The 18,471-nt window shown below is 43.6% G+C and overlaps 1 protein-coding gene across 3 annotated transcripts in view; it reads right to left on the reverse strand.

Moving 5' to 3' along the window:
- Positions 1–6,264: 6,264 nt before the first annotated feature.
- Positions 6,265–18,471, reverse strand: part of CABLES1 (Cdk5 and Abl enzyme substrate 1) — a 71,707-nt gene continuing 59,500 nt past the window's right edge. For 2 of the 3 annotated variants that reach the window (XM_062632842.1, XM_062632841.1), the window contains 3 exons: positions 12,089–12,195; positions 10,977–11,184; positions 6,265–9,424 (listed from right to left, as the gene is read on the reverse strand). In XM_062632842.1, the coding sequence (XP_062488826.1) occupies positions 9,284–9,424; positions 10,977–11,184; positions 12,089–12,195 (456 nt within the window). In that variant the 3' untranslated portion in view covers positions 6,265–9,283. Of the gene's footprint in view, positions 9,425–10,976; positions 11,185–12,088; positions 12,196–15,272; positions 17,589–18,471 lie in introns of those variants that run through there. The other variant, XM_062632843.1, reaches the window with a different exon arrangement.

Consider the following 18,471-nt stretch of genomic DNA (forward strand, 5'->3'; position numbering starts at 1 on the left):
CTTTCTCTTCAAAGTTTCTTTCATGTTTTGTACTCTTCTTGCTTCTGAAAACGTGACACAAGGGCACTGAGTATGGTCCAAACTCCTCTGCGAAACCACGGAAAGTCAGTTTTAGAGCAGCAAACAGCAGCGGAAAACAGCTGAGATGATTGTGTAAGTTCTTGCTGCCAGCATCTGGGGCTTCAGCAGCTCATGGGAAAACAGGGACAGTTTTCTAGACTAGAGGAAACTTGGGTCTATTGCCACGTTCTGCACTGTGAGTTAATAAATCGCATCTTCTTTTAAACTGATGCAAATTAAATCTCCTTATAAATTAGTCATGATACTCTAGTCACTTTGTATGGGTTTCAGGCTAGATACAGCTCCCTTAAACAGATGGTTGAGCCGATGAGAATGTCTTAGGCTGTGACTTCCACTGCGAGGAAGAAAATAATGGAGTGTTATATTGCACAAGCTCCCAGTCCACTCAATCATATAATCCAAAGGTGAAGACTGGAAGGGTTTTTATGTTTTTTAGGGAAAGGAGGGAAGGGAACATACTCTTAAAGAGCCAGTATCTTTCATGTTGGTCTCTCTGAGGGACTCCATGACCTCACTTCATGACAAATTCTTTTCTGGGCTGGAGATTCAGCTATCTTGCCTTAATAGGAAGGTACAAAGTACGCTGAAATATTTTTGAGCACTCCAAAAATATATTCCTGCTATAGAATTCTATCATTGTTTTTCATGTAATGGTTTAAAAACAAACAACAAAGCAAGACCATGCCATGGGATTTCAACATTCTTGAAAGTTTTGGAGTTTCGGGGGCTTTTTTTGGTGTAGAAACCATTAAGTTTCCATGTCATCATACTGGTTTCTTCTCCTGCTATGTTCTATAGTAGTCTTCTATAAATAACCATAGTTACTAAAAATAAATATTACTTTTACTTTATTGCCCTATTGCAAAAAAGTCATGAGGACATGTTATTGAATCAACCAGTAGGTTTTAGAGCAGCAATTCTGCTTGTTTTTCTAGCTTTTTATATATCTATTTTCCCCCTTAAGAATTCCATTGCTAAGATGCTCAGTTGCTGTTTGAAAAGTCTGTTCACTGATTTACTGGCTTTTGCTCTGTGGACAGCAGCATTCCAGCTGTAGGTGTGTTTCCATGTGTCTTGATGGGCTTCTCCAATGTCTGATCAGGTCTTCAGTAAAGGCTACTTCTCTCTACTCAGCTTCTTATCTTAATGAAACCGCAGATGGATGTCCTTAAGACTCCTGCCACTTTCTCAAGCCTAGTGATGAGTGAGTACCAAAGTGAGGAGAAGAGGCCAGTGTGTGTCAGATCTTTAAGAAATTAAGGAGAGAATAGCCTGAATGGTTAGCAAATTTAACGTCACAGTGATAGATGTCCTATCATATACATTCAAAAGACCTCTTTTACAAAGTGTCTGAACTTCCTGCTGGTGAGGAATATTTCAATTTCTCAGCCCTGTGGCCTTGCAGGCTTTCATGCTACTCCTTTATCTTTCTAATCGAGGCTCTGCTTTGGGTCATAGACTGCCATTTCTTTAATATTTGTCTGTAATAATTGTGCTGCCACCATCAATTAAATTCACCAGATATTTTGCTTCCTGGCCTCCTGCAGCTTTAATCCGAAACTTTCCATTTTCCTGTCCATGGTCACCATCACAGCCTGAACAGAGTCCAATTTTCCATTAATGGACACAGCAGGCTTTTAAAATAAATCAGACAAAGGGTGGAGTCTGCAGCTCCGGATGCACCGTGTGAAAGAGTCAGCCAGACCCAACTGCCAGCAATGCACCAGTTTCTTGCTGCTTTTCTTTCCATTTACTGAAATAATAAAAGATGAACCCAAAAAGACATCTAAACAGCAGCAGCCAAGCGAAATGTGCCTAACAAGGAATGAAAGAGGAAATGGGATCTCATAGTTCTTAATTCATCTACATGTTCCATAATTTAAACTGCGTTATCTGAGATGCTCCTCGGAGAGTACCTGTAAATGCAATGCCTCGTATGCTCCACTGACTGATAGAGGTCTCACCTGGCATGATGTTGGAGGATAAGAAAGATTGGGTACTGGACAAAAAAAAAGGGTACTTTTTTCTTCTCTGTCTTAATTCAGCTCCATTCTGTACAGAAATGAGATGATGCACGGGTCACCCTGGAACACAGATGACAGCTTGCAGAGTCTTGGATTCAGAAAACAGTAATGAACCTCTCAGTCTGTTGTGGGAGATGAGCACTTTGCAGTTCCAGTGTTGGCTTTGTGTGCGTTATAATCACTGCCCGTCGAAATACTCTAGGTGCTGATTGGCTTCCAGTCTGCTGCTCATTAGAGAACATGTCCAGATAGCTTGGAAGATGTTGCTCTGGAAGAAGGGATTAAATACTGAGCTTTCAAAAAGCATAGTATGCTTTTGAAAGATGTGCATGAAAATGTTCTGTGATGGCTTATAAGCTTAAATTGGTCTAGTTTTGGCTAGAAAAAATGCTTACAACTAGAAGAGACTGAAATTGGAGCAACCTACTAATGTTTGGAAGTGTGTTTGTCCATCTAAAATATCTTTAAAATGATTTATAATGCTTACATGTTTCATTAAAATCCTCGTGCTCCATGAGGAGCTACAGTGCAGTTAGACTGTGGGCTGCATCACGGGAGGTCAGAGCAGAGACCTAGCCCTCTTTGAACAGCGGCTCACTTCTGGCCTTGAAGGCAGAAGGAATGTTGCTAATGGTTGCATTTCAACCATGCTGTTCAGCACCCTTCTAGTCCTTTCACAGCTAGTGGAAAAGAGGTCCTTTTCTTAAGAAGCTACGATGATGATGACCATGACAGTGATGATGTTGAATATGATGACCATGATGATGTTAACTATGAATGGGTAGTCATTGCTTCAATTCTCCTTTCTTTAGGTGGACATGTCTTTTAACATGCCTCAGTTCTCCTTTCCTCCTTCTCAGTTCACCCTTTTCCTCTAGGAATGCTCACATGGGCAGCCCCTTGCTCCCCTTCTTGCTGGTGCTGTGGGTTTCCTTTTAAAGGGAAGCTGAATGGGTGGGTGCACAGACAGGTCTTACCCCAACATACAACCAAGAGGCAGTCAATGTATACAGGTGGGAACTGGACCCACTGTGCGCTCCTGCCCTGCCCTGAAGGCAGAGCTAGTATCCTTCCCGATTAAAAAGGACTGCATATGGCAGTTTAATTGGCAGGAGCCAACTGCCTCTCAGGCTGTACTTTCACCCACAGATGCAGGACAGTGTGAAAAAGGTGTATGGGGGTTACGCCTCTGATTAGGGTGTTCACATGTGCATTGCGCTGCAGGGACATCTACCCACTGGCAAGTGGGGAAGGACTGAGCAAACAGCATGCTCTGGAGTGTTAAACCAACTCAAATGGTAACAATTCAGTCATTTTTGCTCTGAGTGGGATGAGAGCAGTTTAGAAATAAAAGCTTTTTATCCATCTATTTAGAATCTGCAGCTACTATGTTTCTACATTAGGTTTTCATCTTTTTAAAAACAAAACAATCAGGCTGCTTTGGTTGCCAGCAGAAAATACTGCTGGAAACCACAGACTCCCATTGTTTTCTGCACATTTATAATTTCAGGAACCCTTCCTCCTTCCCTCACACAGGCTGCTGAGCCCTGTAATTCTTCTGAATCTATTCCTGGTGTGTTATCTTCCCTGCCCATCACAGGGGCTGTTAAGTCAAGACCACGTTGAGGTATGGAGGGGTGGAAGAAGCTGTCACAAGTGTGCTGCTTTACCAACCAGGGACTGCCATTGCCATGCATCCTCCTCGCAAGGAAGGGAATAAACCAGCAGCACATAGCACATCTCTTGCGCTTACCATTTGGTAAGCTTCTTGTTTGACATTCTATAAACATGTTGAGATTTGCCATCTTAACTATTTATTTTACTTAGTGTGTACGTAATGATGAGCTAAGTGTGAGAGAAGCAGAAAGAGGTGATACCTGTGTGCTCTCAGCGACAAACAGGAGGACAGAAATTTAGGGACCAGAACAGAGAACCTTTTATTTTCTGGTGTGAGACACTAAAAGCTGATGATGTCCCCATTGTTCTCATGCTGCAACACATTGCCTTTATTCTTTCTAAAACTAAGCACAATGCAGCCACGCAGGCAACATAATAATTGGTGTGGCAACAGGAGAAGCAGGTGGCTTGAGGTAGTCTGGATGTCTCCAAACCTGTCTTAGCTGTAAGGCTCCAGCCTGAAGAAAAGCTTGTATAAGTATCAGTCTAAAAACTAAAGGAAAATCCCAATATACCCTGACAATACTGAGTTATAAATTAGTCACCAGTGAAATTTGACTGCAAACTAGGAGGCTGCTTCTGGCATGAGGGATTAAGTCCTGGAGCATGTCTGAACAGTGTAGCAGAGACAAGGGTCCTGGCTGGTTTGGGATGCTGCTCAGCAAAATTATGGAAAAGGGTGTATGCATGGAAAGGGAAAATTAATTTATGATAATAACCAATATTTCGTTATCACTAACAAAAGGAAGTGTTTGCTCAAGTCAACAGTACCTTCTTGGTCCCCTTCACCTTGCTTTGAAGGTACACAAGCCCTTTTCTGGGATCACAGCTCTTGCTCTTTCCTGGTAGCATGCTATAAGCATTGCTTCTCCTGTCACTGTTGGCCCTGGTACTTCCTGTTGGGATCTGGGCAAGGTTTCTAGTGACTGAAAAGCTCTTCTCTGAGCCCATCTGGACCAGCAGGCCCCAGGCTAAGGCAGGGAGTCTGCGGCTCCATGAGCTCACAGTGAATCATAGAATCAAAGAACAGTTAGGGTTGCAAAGGACCTCAAGATCATCTAGTTCCAACCCCCTGCCATGGGCAGGGACACCTCACACTAAACCATGTCACACAAGGCTCTGTCCAACCTGGCCTTGAACACCATGAGGGATGGAGCATTTACCACTTCTTTGGGCAACCCATTCCAGTGCCTCACTGCCCCAGCAGTAGAGAACTTCTTCCTTGTATCTGACCTGAACCATTTTGCTTGAGTGCAACTTTCTTTGAAGGGATAGCACCTGAAGTTTCTTTTCCCTCTTCTTTCCCCTCCTCTCCCTCTTCACTACAAAGTTTACAATGTAAGACGTACAATGTAGGTTCAAATCTGCCTCCCACACTTCTTCCTTCCCTTCCCAAAGGTGCAACCTGGGGCAGATTTCAGTCTCAGCTAGTGGCCTTGGCATTGTTGCTGTAATTGCTCAGTCTCTCACCTTGCTACTTTTACCCTTTTTAATTTGAATGTTTAATGTGGGGGCTGGTGCCAAAATCCTTTAGCACGGTGGGAAGGTGTTACCATCTCCTAACAAGTTACTCCTCACTGCTTCCAGGGAAGGCTTATGCTGTCATCTCTGCATTTCAGGAGGCTGGAACAACTAGCTGAAGTTGTACCATTTAAAGACATTACAGACCATCCCAAATAAGCCATTGCATGTCATTGAGTACTTCCGAAAAATAATTAGTAAAGCATTTTTTGTGTACTTGTATGTTCTGTGGTCTTTGTAAATCCAGCTGATGTTTGTATTGCCACAAACACGATTTACAGCTGAGGGTCTCTAGAGACCCCAGTGATGGGCAGAGATAGAGGGCCAAACCTTTGGCAGACCTTCACTAATGTGGGTGTTGTTTGGTGAGAGCACCTAGCTAGGTGTTGGGTTTCGGGGGTGTCATGGGTGGGAAGAAACAGCTTGAACGCCAATATGTGGTGGATAATTGGGGGTATGACCATGTACATTCAAAACTGAATTTTCAACCTCCCAAGCAGAAGTAGAACTGCAACTCCTAAGGGGGCAGCTGTAAATTTTACTACCACTTGGAGTAAATCCCACACTTCCCAGTGAACCAGGGGTTGCGAGACACAAGAAATGCTGGGGAGCCTGCTTGTGCCTTGTCCTTCTGCACACCAATGGTTTGGGCTGGGAGAACTGGGCCCTGGCAGCTGGAGGAGGAGCTGGTGCCAAAAAGGTCTTAAAAAACACCAACAAACCCAAAACAGTGGTCTGGGAAGAAGATTAAGATCTTAGCCGGAGGAAAGATCCTGGAACGGAGGGATCTTCAGGGAGATGAGTGCCAGGAGATGGGGAGGGCCCTTGGGCAATCCCACCACTGGCCTATTAATAAGTAGCTTTATGCCCCAGAGGCAGACAAAGCCAAAACCACTGAACACATACAGGTGAGAGAACAGAGTCACTTTACGTACTGTCACTGGTGGAAAAGAGTCTGGGATTTTCAACTTTTTTAAAACTTTTATTTTTTTAGAAAAGGAATAAACTCTGCATGGTAGAGTGTACGGTATCATTTCAGAACAGAACAAGTGATATGGAATGGATTATTTCCCCAAACTATGTAAAGTTGAACCTAAAATCATTCATAAATCAATACTCGTTACCATGTAAGACAAAGGAAAACAATCAACATGGGTTTTGTTTGGTGCAGATTTCCTCTACCACTTCAGCCTGAATTTTCCCAAGGTTGGGGAGGAAACGGGGGCAAATCCTGCCCGCTGTCTTAACCAGAATTGTACTGACCAAGCTTTGTGCTCTGAGATATAGCATCATATGGCTTTATATATGTTCCTAAGCGAACAGTGCAACATCATCACCACCTTAAGTGTTTATTCCACATTCAAACTGTAACTGAACACCACTCTGAAACCCTTTTCCATCCCCAAAACAACAACAATGAAAAGCAGAAAGTCTCCAGCAATCAGATTTCATCCCAGAAATCTGTGTAAACTGTAGATCAGGGTTGGGTAGCAGCAAAGAAGACAAAAGATGTGACAGCATGATTCAATAGTGTCTCTAAAGACTACTGTAAGACTGTCATTCTTTAGTCTGCATCTTGCAATCACGATTTGCTTTTTCCCTGCAAATACTATAAAGCAATGTAAGAAAAAAAAATCAGACTCAAAACAAAAGGTAGAAGCCTTTACTGAAAGGTAAAGCTTCTGCTTAGCCTTGAGTGGTTGCTATTAGAAACAGATCTCTGCTATCAGAAGCAAATCTTGAATGTATATACACTATTTTGGTGGAAAGGGATGCAGCCAAGGACGGGAGCCCTCCTAGCAGACCCACAGGCCTGTAGGTCAACACTGTGCTGCCTTTTTGAGCTGAATAAACAGTCAGGGCAGACAGAAGCATTAGGTGTGCTCCAAGCTCTTGGCAACTCTGTTCCTTGGCTGCATGAGGGCTGGGAGGAGAAGGAGGAGGAAGCAGGAGCACTGGCAAGGGCCCCCCTCCCCTTGCTCCACAGCTGGGTGAGTGGCACATGGGTTTCAGCAATGTGGGGCATTGCACCAGGGAGGTTAAGTGCATGCTTTCCTCTTTACCCCCTCTTAGAATCATAGAATAGTTAGGGCTGGAAAGGACCTTAAGATCATTTAGTTCCACAGTAAGTATTAATGGTAACTGTAAGCTAGCATAGTCACCTTCCCCCTTAAAATGGAGGAAGAGCAATAGCATCCAACAAATTCCCATTTGTCCTGACATGTGTAACCTTTCCAGATTCTATAGAGCAATATGCAGGCATTTTTCATACTAGAATTTAAAGGAGTCAAAGCTGGTAAAGAAACTGGATGTTTCCTGGCCTAACTGAAGGAAACAATGAAACTGATTAAAGCAAGAGCGAAAGAAAGTAAGCATTAGTGTGTTTACATCTTCTGGTATGTCCCACTTCTCTATGGTCTGCTCACAAGCCCTTTCCATACTCTGAGCAAGCACTCCCAAACTTGGAGAGGTAAGGCTTCAGCTAATACCTCATAGTTGAGATTATCATTTATTTTATAGAATTACCATAAATGTAAGTATTTGACTTTGCCAGATACACGTGGGGCATGTGAAGGGCAAGGTTAAGTGAACCAGCACAGGAGAAGATTGGACAGGGGTGTAATCCCACAGGATTAACAGCAATCAAATGATGTCCATCAGCACGGCGTTAGCTTAGTGTGTATGTAGCATCGGGGTGCTTGGGTGAAACCCTCCAGATTTCTGGGTGTCCAGTCAGAACCAGGGAAGCTGCAAGAAGTTTTACTGTAAAACTCCAGTACTGAAATGTCTAAAGGAGCTGGATCTCTTACTTCAATGGGCACTGATTTTAGGTTCCGCACAGTCAATTCTAGTTAAACCCCAAACCTTTAATAGCTGATGGCCCTGGTGCTGAAGCCTTAAGACACCTGTTATACTGCTGAGCCCTACTCTTTTTGCTTTTTTTGTTTAATAAAACACTGTTTTAAGATAGAGCACAATAAATGTGCTTATTACGCACTCTAACATAGAGCACAGAAATACAACACTACAGAGTGCAAGTCTAACCATCTCCACAGTGGGAAAAGTGCGAAGGTTAAAAATATGCATGTGGCTTAACACAAGATAGTTTTAAAAAACATGACATGGAAATCTCATACTAATGCTTTCGTCTTTATCACAAACATGACTGAAAACTTAAGGTCAGTTGCCGATCCTTCTCTCATAGTAGTAGTAGTGTAATCCTGTCAAAGGTACAATGTGTGAAAGATCACAGACTAAAAAAAACCAAGTGTCCAAAAAATGATCCCATTTACCACTTTTCCAGTAGTTATGTTTTTAAAGAAGTAAACATGTAAGGTCACCTTGATCTTCGCCATCGGTAACTGAGACACTTGGAAACAGCTAAGCCAACCACCTGGACTGAGATCAGCTCGGTGTCGCACACACACACACACACACGAGTACACACACAAACACCCCACAGGAAAAAGTGCACTTTCAATTGCTGATACAAAAATAGATTGGCACATTCTTTTTGACACAGTGAAGATATCCTCTTTAAAAGCTTTTTCACTTTAAGAAGTCCTCTGGGAAGTTGCAGTAGGTTGGTAGAAAAAGCGCTATGAGAATGCACTCACGTGGGCTTCCAGGGTTTGTGTGATAGAGAGAGGGGTGGTCATGGAGGCTGCCCTTCTAATTTTTGCCTACTTTTACAGCTGTAGTCCCCACAGATAGGGCCAGTCACCATGCAGTTTCAGCATGTTAACCATTTACCAACAGCTCAGTCTTCACCTGCCTTGAGAAAGTAATTATAACGTAAATCTGTCAAAGCTGAGAGTCTTGAGTCAATGCAGTATCTCCTATACGTTCTTGGAAAAACTGTTCTGGGGAGAGAGAGCGCGAAGTGTCAGGAGTCTGATTTTGCACTTCCAGCAGTAACTGCGGCTCAGGAGAGCCAAGCGGGAACAGTCGGGAGCCCCTTCCCCGCAGGGCAGCCAGCGCTAGGAGTTCTGCACCAAGCGTCTGTAGTGCGGCATCACTTCGTGCTCAGGAAGGTGGAGAGCAAACTCCAAGGCCACCAGCACTGGGAACTCAAAGGCAATCAGCTCTCGCCTGTTCAGCCGGAACTTCTCTTCCAGTTTCTGCAAGGACGGCCAAGGAAACAGAACAAAATCTTTGTGAGTGAGTATGTGACTTTCTTACAGATGCCATGATTCAAAAACATGCATGCTGCTGTCATTAAGCCTCTGTCCCACTGGACTTGCACGGCTCTAGGTTTAGAAAATGAGAGCAGGGTGAACTGGAGGTACTGATTCCTTAATGTAAAGGTGAACTCACAAAACTCAGCCAGCCATGCTATTTCTGACACGTTCACCATTTCGCTCATTCCACCTCCAGCAGCTACATCTTCTAATGATCACAGTGATTACCACTGCAGGAAGAGGAAACTCCTGCCTTCATGCACTGAAATCAGTTGTGTAATGGAAGACATGCGTCTGCCCACAAACTTCCTGCACTGCTTGAAATCACTAATTTTCCTTTCAGCATCACTGTGTTACAACACCCTATTGGGAAAATTATTTCTGCTACAATTAGATACATTTGATCTTAATACCTCAGTTGTCATCTGCAACAGCCATAAGAACAGCAAGTAATAAAAAACTGCTATTCTCAAGGGAGATGAGATGGGTTTCATAGTTGGCTTTCTGCTGTAAAGTACTAAACCTCCCATCTGCTCTACTGTTCTCACTGGATTTGGATGCTACAAGTAGGCAGCCAGATGTTTAGGGGTATTTCCCCACTCCCTTCTTATGATCTCCCTGGCTTGCTACTTCTCTGTGCCCACTGTATTTTGGAAAAACTCTATGTGTCTTAAGGATGGCTCAGTGTTTCAGGGCAGCAAGAGAGGCCAGATCTTCCAACTCCCACCCGGTTGATTCTTTTCCCTGGTTATTCAGAGGGGTTTAGGACAAACTGACTGTCAACCCAAGTCTGTGATTGTGGCAGAAGGGCATGAGTCCAGTCCTGCCCTCCAGCCAAGTTCCACATCTCTTCAACTGAGTTGGTTGTAGCCAAGTACCCAGTTACGCACCCAACTTCCTGTAGTATTAAATCAGATTGGTGTCTTGGTGCTTGCAAAAGATTATGGAATAACACTCCCCTCTGTTAACATTTTCATATGGAGTGGGTGGAAGAGGAAACACCTTACTCTACAAAAAACCAGCTCGGGTGAGACATTCTGATGGGAACACTTCTTCAGGTTTTCTTGCCCAAAAGTTTAACTTGATGAAAGAAATAAAAAATTGTTAGTCTATTAGACTCCCTCTGAAATCAGTATCTACATTTATCTCTCAAAGGAGAGTCCTGTTGACACTCTCGAAAACATAATAAAAGGCAAAATGAATTTCCTGAGGGTTAACTTTTCACTTGTATTGACAGAATGGGGGTCAGATACCTTTCAGACCTCACAGTACCTGACACCAGGGTTTTCAATCACATCAAATGAGCATCCCACACCTCTGCAGTGACATGGATCACCACTACTTCCACATAAATGTATAACAAAAAAAAGGTATGTAGCTGTGTGTACAGCTGGAAACCTAAAGGACAGCATGACCACTGACAAGCTGGCTTGAATAGACCACATACTGGCATTTCACGTAGAAGGAACACTGGAAACCTATGGATACGTACATCTATAAGATGCTTGACTTCATGTTTTCTGAGGTCACTGCCAATTTTGGCTGCTAAAAGAACACAGGCTCCAGCACAAAGCTTTCTATTCTGCTTGTTCAGCTTCCCCTTCAGAGCGAGCTTCTCAAAGTAGACAAAGGCCATGGCCACTGTGGGCTCTTCAAAACCACATTCTTCTTGAGCAAGCTTGCGCATTTCCCTCTTCAAGCTGAGTAAAGAGAGCAGACAAGTATGCTGTGAACTGTGTTTTAAAGCATTTCTCATTTTACACTAAGAATCATCCTTTCAGAGATTCCTGATTAGTCAAATGGAGGGGAAAAGGAAAAGGTAATTTACTGGGCAGCTGCCTTTATACTCTGTTCTGGGGACACATTTTCTGGCATGTTTTGAACTCATCCTTCCCCCTCACTGTCCCCAGAAAGTTGTGTCAAACTATAAAAGCAACTGAAAAGCTTTGACATTTTCAGCAACAGTATTTCATCAGAGGTCTTAAGCTGTGTACAATTTATTCAGCATTAGTAACAACAGGTTGATTGCTTGTGCTCTGTATGCAGCTTTGCTGCTGGTTAAGGTTGGTCAAATCCAAACCGACAGTCTTCCCATGTACTGCAGTATTGCCTGGCTACAGAGCCACATGGCTCAGTGTCCTTCTGGCCACTTCAGTCAAATGAAATTATCATTACTTCAGTGAAGCAGTATGTCTAGCTTGCTACACTGGAAACAGTGATGAAATACTACAACTTTGCTCTGAAACTGACCACCTGTTTTGCTTCTAACCATGCTCTTGGGCAAGGCACAAAAGTCATTTCTCTTTCCTCAGTGCCCTTTTAAGCTAACTGCCGTGAGCTTAAGAGACTCCGTGTTATTTTTCTGGGTATTTTAGTTTAGTGCATACCCAGCTCACATCCTCATCCCTTCAGATGTTGCATTTCCCTGATCTTCTTTACTCAGCCCACTAATCAAAGCAATCATCTGACTTGTTCTGCACCTCTGCTGGTCACTGCTCCTGGAAGATCAACCACTGCTGTGCTTCCACTCACGTACAGCAGCAATTGCACCGACATATGAGACAGCTGCATCACGTTGCAGCCTTACCAAGCTTTGCAACGTACCTTCTTATTTTACTGAGGGTTAACTTGATGTGAGGGAACTTCTCCTTAAAGGTTTCATTCATGTCCTTCTTGAGATCTGATGGCTTCACGTAGTCTATGACTGTGGTCTGTAACACATGGTCAAGAGAGAATTCTCTTTTAGTTTGTACCAAACAAGATCACTCAATTCCCAAAAGCAAGGAATACCAAACAAGGGCCAGTCAGTTCCAATGCTTTCAGCAGAGGGGCAAATTAATTCAATTTGTTTATGACTGCTCCATCAGAACAAGTGACCCGGAGTCTGAGATAACCATTCAGCACAAGCCTTGAACAATACATACCTTATAAGGATCCTCCAGGTATTGCTAAGAGTGAGTTTAACCTAAATATGGGTGGATAAAACCTGGCTGAGAAGTCTTGTTAAACCAGAAAAACCATCACAGTAACTGATTTGATGACCATATTGTGTGTGCATATGTCCATGCGGTTCTGAGACTTACTGTGAGTTTCTCTTGATTCTTCAGAGGAACTGCTGGTACAAACTGCTGACCACCATAGCACACGTTTGCTTGCAGGTATTTTCAATAATTAAAATAATATATGGGAGGGCTTGGGGAGGAGACAGAGTAATGGCTCTGGAGAGCAATCAGACAACTCTTTGTCACCTGACTATGTCCTTGTCTGGTTCTGAAATCAGCATGAAGGGGAGCAAAACACACCTAACTTTTCCTGCACCTTATTTAGGAGATACAGTACCAAAATAATGGATAATTAAAGCAGTTTCAAAGAAAGCATGTGTTTCCCCTGAACAACACACAGCAGGATCTGAGGTATACATATAGAGGAAAAAAACAGCTTCTTGCCATGGGGTGTTGTTAGGGTCATACATGTTTTAAAATGTGGGCCATTCTGCTATCTGATTTGCAGGATGAAAACCATCATCTGTCCAGATAAATTGATCCCCAGAACAACCTGGCAGGTAATTCTGCTGTGCATCTGTCGTCCCAAGAATTAATGCCAGTGAGCCCTCTCCGACACAGGTATGTGTTAAGCATTAGTCCGAATTTTACTCAGTAAAGAGGATAATTTCTTAAGGAAATTCACTCCTATTAAGGAAAGCTTTCAGTTGTAAGGAATTGTCAAAAAAGGAGAAAGTCACATCAACCCTCTTCAGTCACTCCTGCTGCTCTGCATGCATACAGATGAGCTCAAGCGCAGATCTGGGCAGACACTGCAGTGCCACTGAGGTTAAATATTCATATGCTGTCTTGATGCTGAGGCAGGCAATGCAGTACTATGCCTGAATAAAAAAGAGAGGAAAAGACAGGGAGAAGAAACCTTGCCCTACCCAGGGACACAGGGAAAGGCTTCAACTGAATATGTGGGACTGGTTTTAATCTTGATGAGGTTGGCAGGATATACTCATGCACTCATGCAGCCAGGCTCTCCGTTGCAGAAAGCTTCTCATGTGGCAGGGGTCAGCCCTCTGAAGCAGGAGAATTAAGATCTTACTGATTACTCCTTTCTTTCTCTGCGACATTGCTGCCGGCCTTCCTGCTCCTTGGTTTTGCTGTCAGAGGATCAACAGCAAGGTGGGTGCTTCTGACACACAGATACACTGGGAGTTTTATGTGGTTTTAAGAGGGTTCCTCTTAGTACTGCTATAAAAGGACTATTGAAACAAGCCACGTAACATAATTCAGACCAGTGCCATCTGCTACTCAATGTATAGAAACATCAGTTCATGCTGCTCTTACTTACAGAGTCAAGAGGCACTGAGCACATAAAGGTTACCTGCTACTAAATCCAAAGATGATTTTAGTTACTAAATTTAAAGTTGATTTCTGTTACTACCAGAGCAATTTTTGGTTGTCTTGGGCAATCCTAGAACGAGTGAGTTCTCTGTTACTGTGCAAAGCTACACAACACCTTATACCATGCTTTACTGCACAACTAACTGTCCGTTGTTTGCTTTCCATTACCACAGAGCTCCTTAGTTTTATCTTCATTATCTCCCTCAAAGTGATTACTTTTTTCTTCTGGCAGCCTTGCCTTTGGCTCTCTGCAGGTAATCATCCTCCCTTGAACAGAGGAAGATGCAATAAGGCACCAACCTCATGCGCACAACAGAAACCAGTTCACAGCAGACAGGGCTCAGCAATGGATGGAGGGCCTGCCCATCCTCTGGACACAGCTGAAGGGCTGCACACAAATCATGCTGGACAGCACGTTTCAGTTGCTTTCACCTCAAGCAAGCAGGTGCCAGTGTGACCCCAGCTCTGTGGGCAAGGGTGCAGAGGTGGAGTGAGCCCTGGGCTCTGCCATACAGCAGCAGCAGCCCCCTGGGGTGCACCTTTCCCTGCAGCCGCTCTGCAGGCACCATCTGCTTTACCTGGGGCTCCTCCAGCCCATGGGAGGTTTGACAGAATTCAGCTGAAATTATCTTTAGAAGGAGAAAACCCCTTTGTTAAAACTGTATTTAAAGCAAAGCACTCCGAGGCTTGAGAATAAGCAGAGGGCTTAAAACTGAAAATGGTAAGGAGGTATGGCTATTTTAAACAGGGAGATTTGTCAATTTTGTCCTGTTGATAACAATCTCCCCCATCCAGTACTCCAAATATTGCAGCTTCCTGCGAGACAACAGTCTCTATGACATAAATCACAATAATGAAATCCAGATGAAAGCTGGTGCGTGCTGGTTTTGATTCATGTAACAGGATAACGGCAGCATGTTTGAACACACTGGCTCTAAGGCAGCTGTCTCAGCTTGTCAGTGCCATGCTGGAGAGTGCAGCCAACTGCCCTCATTCTCAAGAAAAGGAATTGTGCAGAGTCTTTTTTATGTTTTTTTTTTTTCATTTCCCCTTGACTTTTTTTCATAGCTGCTGGAGAAGCTCAACTTGGTTTGAGCAGAGGGATGCTCTTTGCCTATAGAAGTGCATGCATGTGGGACTCTGCCCACCAGAGAGGCAGGCAGCACAGACCCCAGACATTTTATCTGTTGACAGGTAATATAAAATCAGTGCTGAATTACTGTCTGTTGAGTTATCGAAGCAGTTACTCCTTCTAACTGGGTACCAGAGCACCCCTCTCACTGTCACACCATGGCTGGGGCACAGCACTCACAAGGCTACGTGGAAATCCTTGTTCCAGACCCTGCTCCTGCCTTGGACATCTCCTGCAGCACTGCCAACCCTGCCCATGAGGAATGGACCGGAAGAAACCACTGGGGTGGCCCAGTGACCCACAAGGACAAGCTGGGATCTGACATGGGAAGCCTCTGACCTAACAGCACCCTTCACTGTCTATTCTCTGCTCAGCATTTATGCTTCTCTTCTCTTAGGCCATTTCATTGTGCTTGAGCTGCCTGCAAGTCCCAAATGCCATGCTGGGGAGAAGACATGACTGTTAACAATGTGGATTTTTGTCTGTCCAGAACAATGCTGGTATTGCCCATGTAGGAGCACCCTTCCAACACCGATGCCCCAAATTTTATGAAGGATTTGCAAATATTTCCCTAAAAGTAACACAGCCTTTTTCTATCCAAACATTCTTTCTTATACAAAATGTTATTCCCTGCCAGGCAGGCACTCTGCACTCCCAGAGCTGTCAGACGCAGAAGCAAGGCACTGGGAACTACCAAACTGTCTCTCTCATACGCCAGTCTTGAATGTTTGCAACTTCTGTCATCCAGAAACATCTGTCTTGTTTCTCACAGCTTATTTGCACAAAATGCATTTCACTGCAGTATTCAGCAATCCCCCTTCCTGAGCTCTGTTCATGTTCTCTGTATACAAATCTGTGTATTTTAGTTTGGAGATGGAAGTCCCACAAGACAAATGAAAGCCTTGATATATGGTAGCTGACAGATGCCTGGACAACTTGATGAATGCTTTGGCTGGAATCTGTACTCTGCACACTTTTTGCATGGCTGGCAGTTTTGAACTTGGAGGTTAGCTTGTGTGTTATCCACAAGCATTTTCAAACAGCTGCTTTCTCATAGGAAAGCTGTATATATAGCTTCATAAATATGGGAGAGGGGAGGATGCCTGAAATGGCTGGAGAGACTGGCAAGATGAAATATTGTTGAAAATAAATCCTACTTTGGCATGCTACCACTAAAAGATGATCTAGCCTTGGATGCCTCTATCTCCTGCTTAAGAAGGATAAAATGAGAATAAAATAGGTGAATAAAATGAAAGATACACGATAGGCTCTCTTCAGTTGTCATTACTGTGCACCCCTGATAAATCTGCTTCACAGAGAGAGCCGACAGAGGACTGATACCTTTAACAGACTTTCAGCAGATCAATGGTAAATTCTCAACCACATAACAAATGAAGTCAATGACTGTGCACTGCCTACACACTGCAAGTGACCACCTATGTACCTATAAACTGTCAGCAACCAACTCCATATACTTAGGCTGAAGATGCATATATATGGAAAATCCTGACAGAGCTTAAAACAGTGATGGAAAACTGGAGTGGTTCCTTATGCATAATTAAAGTAAAAAGAACCACAAGAGGAAAAAAAGGAAAGGAGAGACTAAAGATGTCTCTGTTGTTAGATGGTTATTAACATTCAACGCTCATGAACTGAAAGATTTTGAAGTTGACAATCTCAAAACTGCCTCTTTGAATTAAAGTACATGGAAGGGCACCAGTTTATGCAGTTAACACACTGGAATCATTCAATTAATGCAGTGTGTCATTGTTACAAAGAAGTTGTTTATTGGAGTCTCAGCCAAATCTAGCACCAAATTCATAGAGCACAGGGTTTAAATATGACTATGCACCACAACTGCAGTCCTCTGCTCCATGAGACTTTTGGGTACAAGGTCAGCAGCTGATAAAAATGCAATTTGGAGAAGCTTAATTTACAACTACGGAAGCAGCTCGAAGAACAGGGTGATGGCACTGAAGGACACTGTCAGTAGCCGATTACCCCTGACCTTGATGCTGCTTGTGAAAGACGGAACAGGGGAGCAAGAGCCTGAACGCGCTGTATCATCATGCAGGGTTTTTTGTTAGACTGCACAGCCAGGGCAGCAAGCAGTTCTAATTTTAAAATCACACTGAAGGACTAATCTGTAATAACAAAGCCTGGCTGTGCTTGACACTAGTGCAGTACCTGGCAAAGTCAGGCTGACAAGAGCTGCAAGAGCACTGCAGACCTTTGCTACAAGCTTTTTTGATTAGTGGGGTAGAGATGTCAGTTTGTTTTGACATATTTAAACCAATATACTGAAATTGTAGTGAGGTACCCAAACCAATTTCCATGTGTACCCCTTAGGCACGGGTAGATGGATATAGCAGGGATGTTATTACAGAAGGGGCACTCAAAGTCAAGATGCTACTGATCCAGGCTTTTCTTCTTTTGCTCGAAGTTTTGGCAGGGCACAGCAGCCAGCTAACACGCTCCTCTGTAGTTTCTTTGTTACCAACAAAAGCAGGAGTGCAGGGTCAGCCTCATGCCTGTTGCAGAGCAAGTTTCCTCCTGCACATAAGGAGTTTTCTTTCTGCTGGCAAGAACACAGGGAGGCAGGGAGGCACTCATGAGTCTGGATGTATGCTAGTCAATACGAGGCTCTAGCAAAGAAATTACTGCTGTCTGGTAGATAAAATTCCTGTTCTAGAGAAATTTAAGAATCTGCAAGAATTCCTGGTTCAGCGCTATCAGCCAGGAAGACATCTGTTAACCGTGACATGATGCTTCCCTCCTCCCCCTGCCCCCCACCATGAATTTTTCTACCTCTGACTGTTTATATTGTGGCAGAGATAGTAGACTCTCCTACAAAGACAACAGCAAGTGGAGTAATTTCCTGAGGACAGACCAGAAATTAAGTGTTAGTAATACAGTAAACAAAAGCCACAGTTTGTGCTGGTAAGGCATTGAAGCTGCTTTTTCAGAATCACCCAGACAGGCTGTTTGTGTTAGAAAAGCAACAGGGAAGTGGGCATCCTTTCAAGCCAGGAACTTCACTGCAGAAAACAGACCAAATCAAAAGCACTTCACCTTCCAGAGGACTTACAGTTAAAAATCCTCTGCAAGCTGGGACTAATTTAGCTCAGTAAAATTACACGACCATAAAGTCAATGTCACTGATGATAAACTTGGGCTCCACAAAAATGGATGGAACCGTATGTTGAGTGTTAACTGCATGTATTTCAGAGTAAAATTCAAGCCAGACCACACATCCTGCCCATCTTATGCCTTGGGATAAAGCCTGCAGTGTTTACTGATGCAGCATTCACACAGACCTCAGAGTTTTACCAGCAGAGAAATGCTGGCCTACAAAGCATGAGCCAGGCCCCCAGGAGTAATACCCCAGCAGCATGTAGCTCTATCCCACTGTCATAACATACAGCTATATAGCATAGCACCTAGCATAATATCCCAGG

This window comes from Pezoporus occidentalis, unplaced genomic scaffold, assembly GCF_034315485.1.
Source record: "Pezoporus occidentalis ecotype Australia unplaced genomic scaffold, CSIRO_AGI_Poc_V1 ctg4, whole genome shotgun sequence".
In the NCBI taxonomy this organism is placed as follows: domain Eukaryota; kingdom Metazoa; phylum Chordata; class Aves; order Psittaciformes; family Psittacidae; genus Pezoporus; species Pezoporus occidentalis.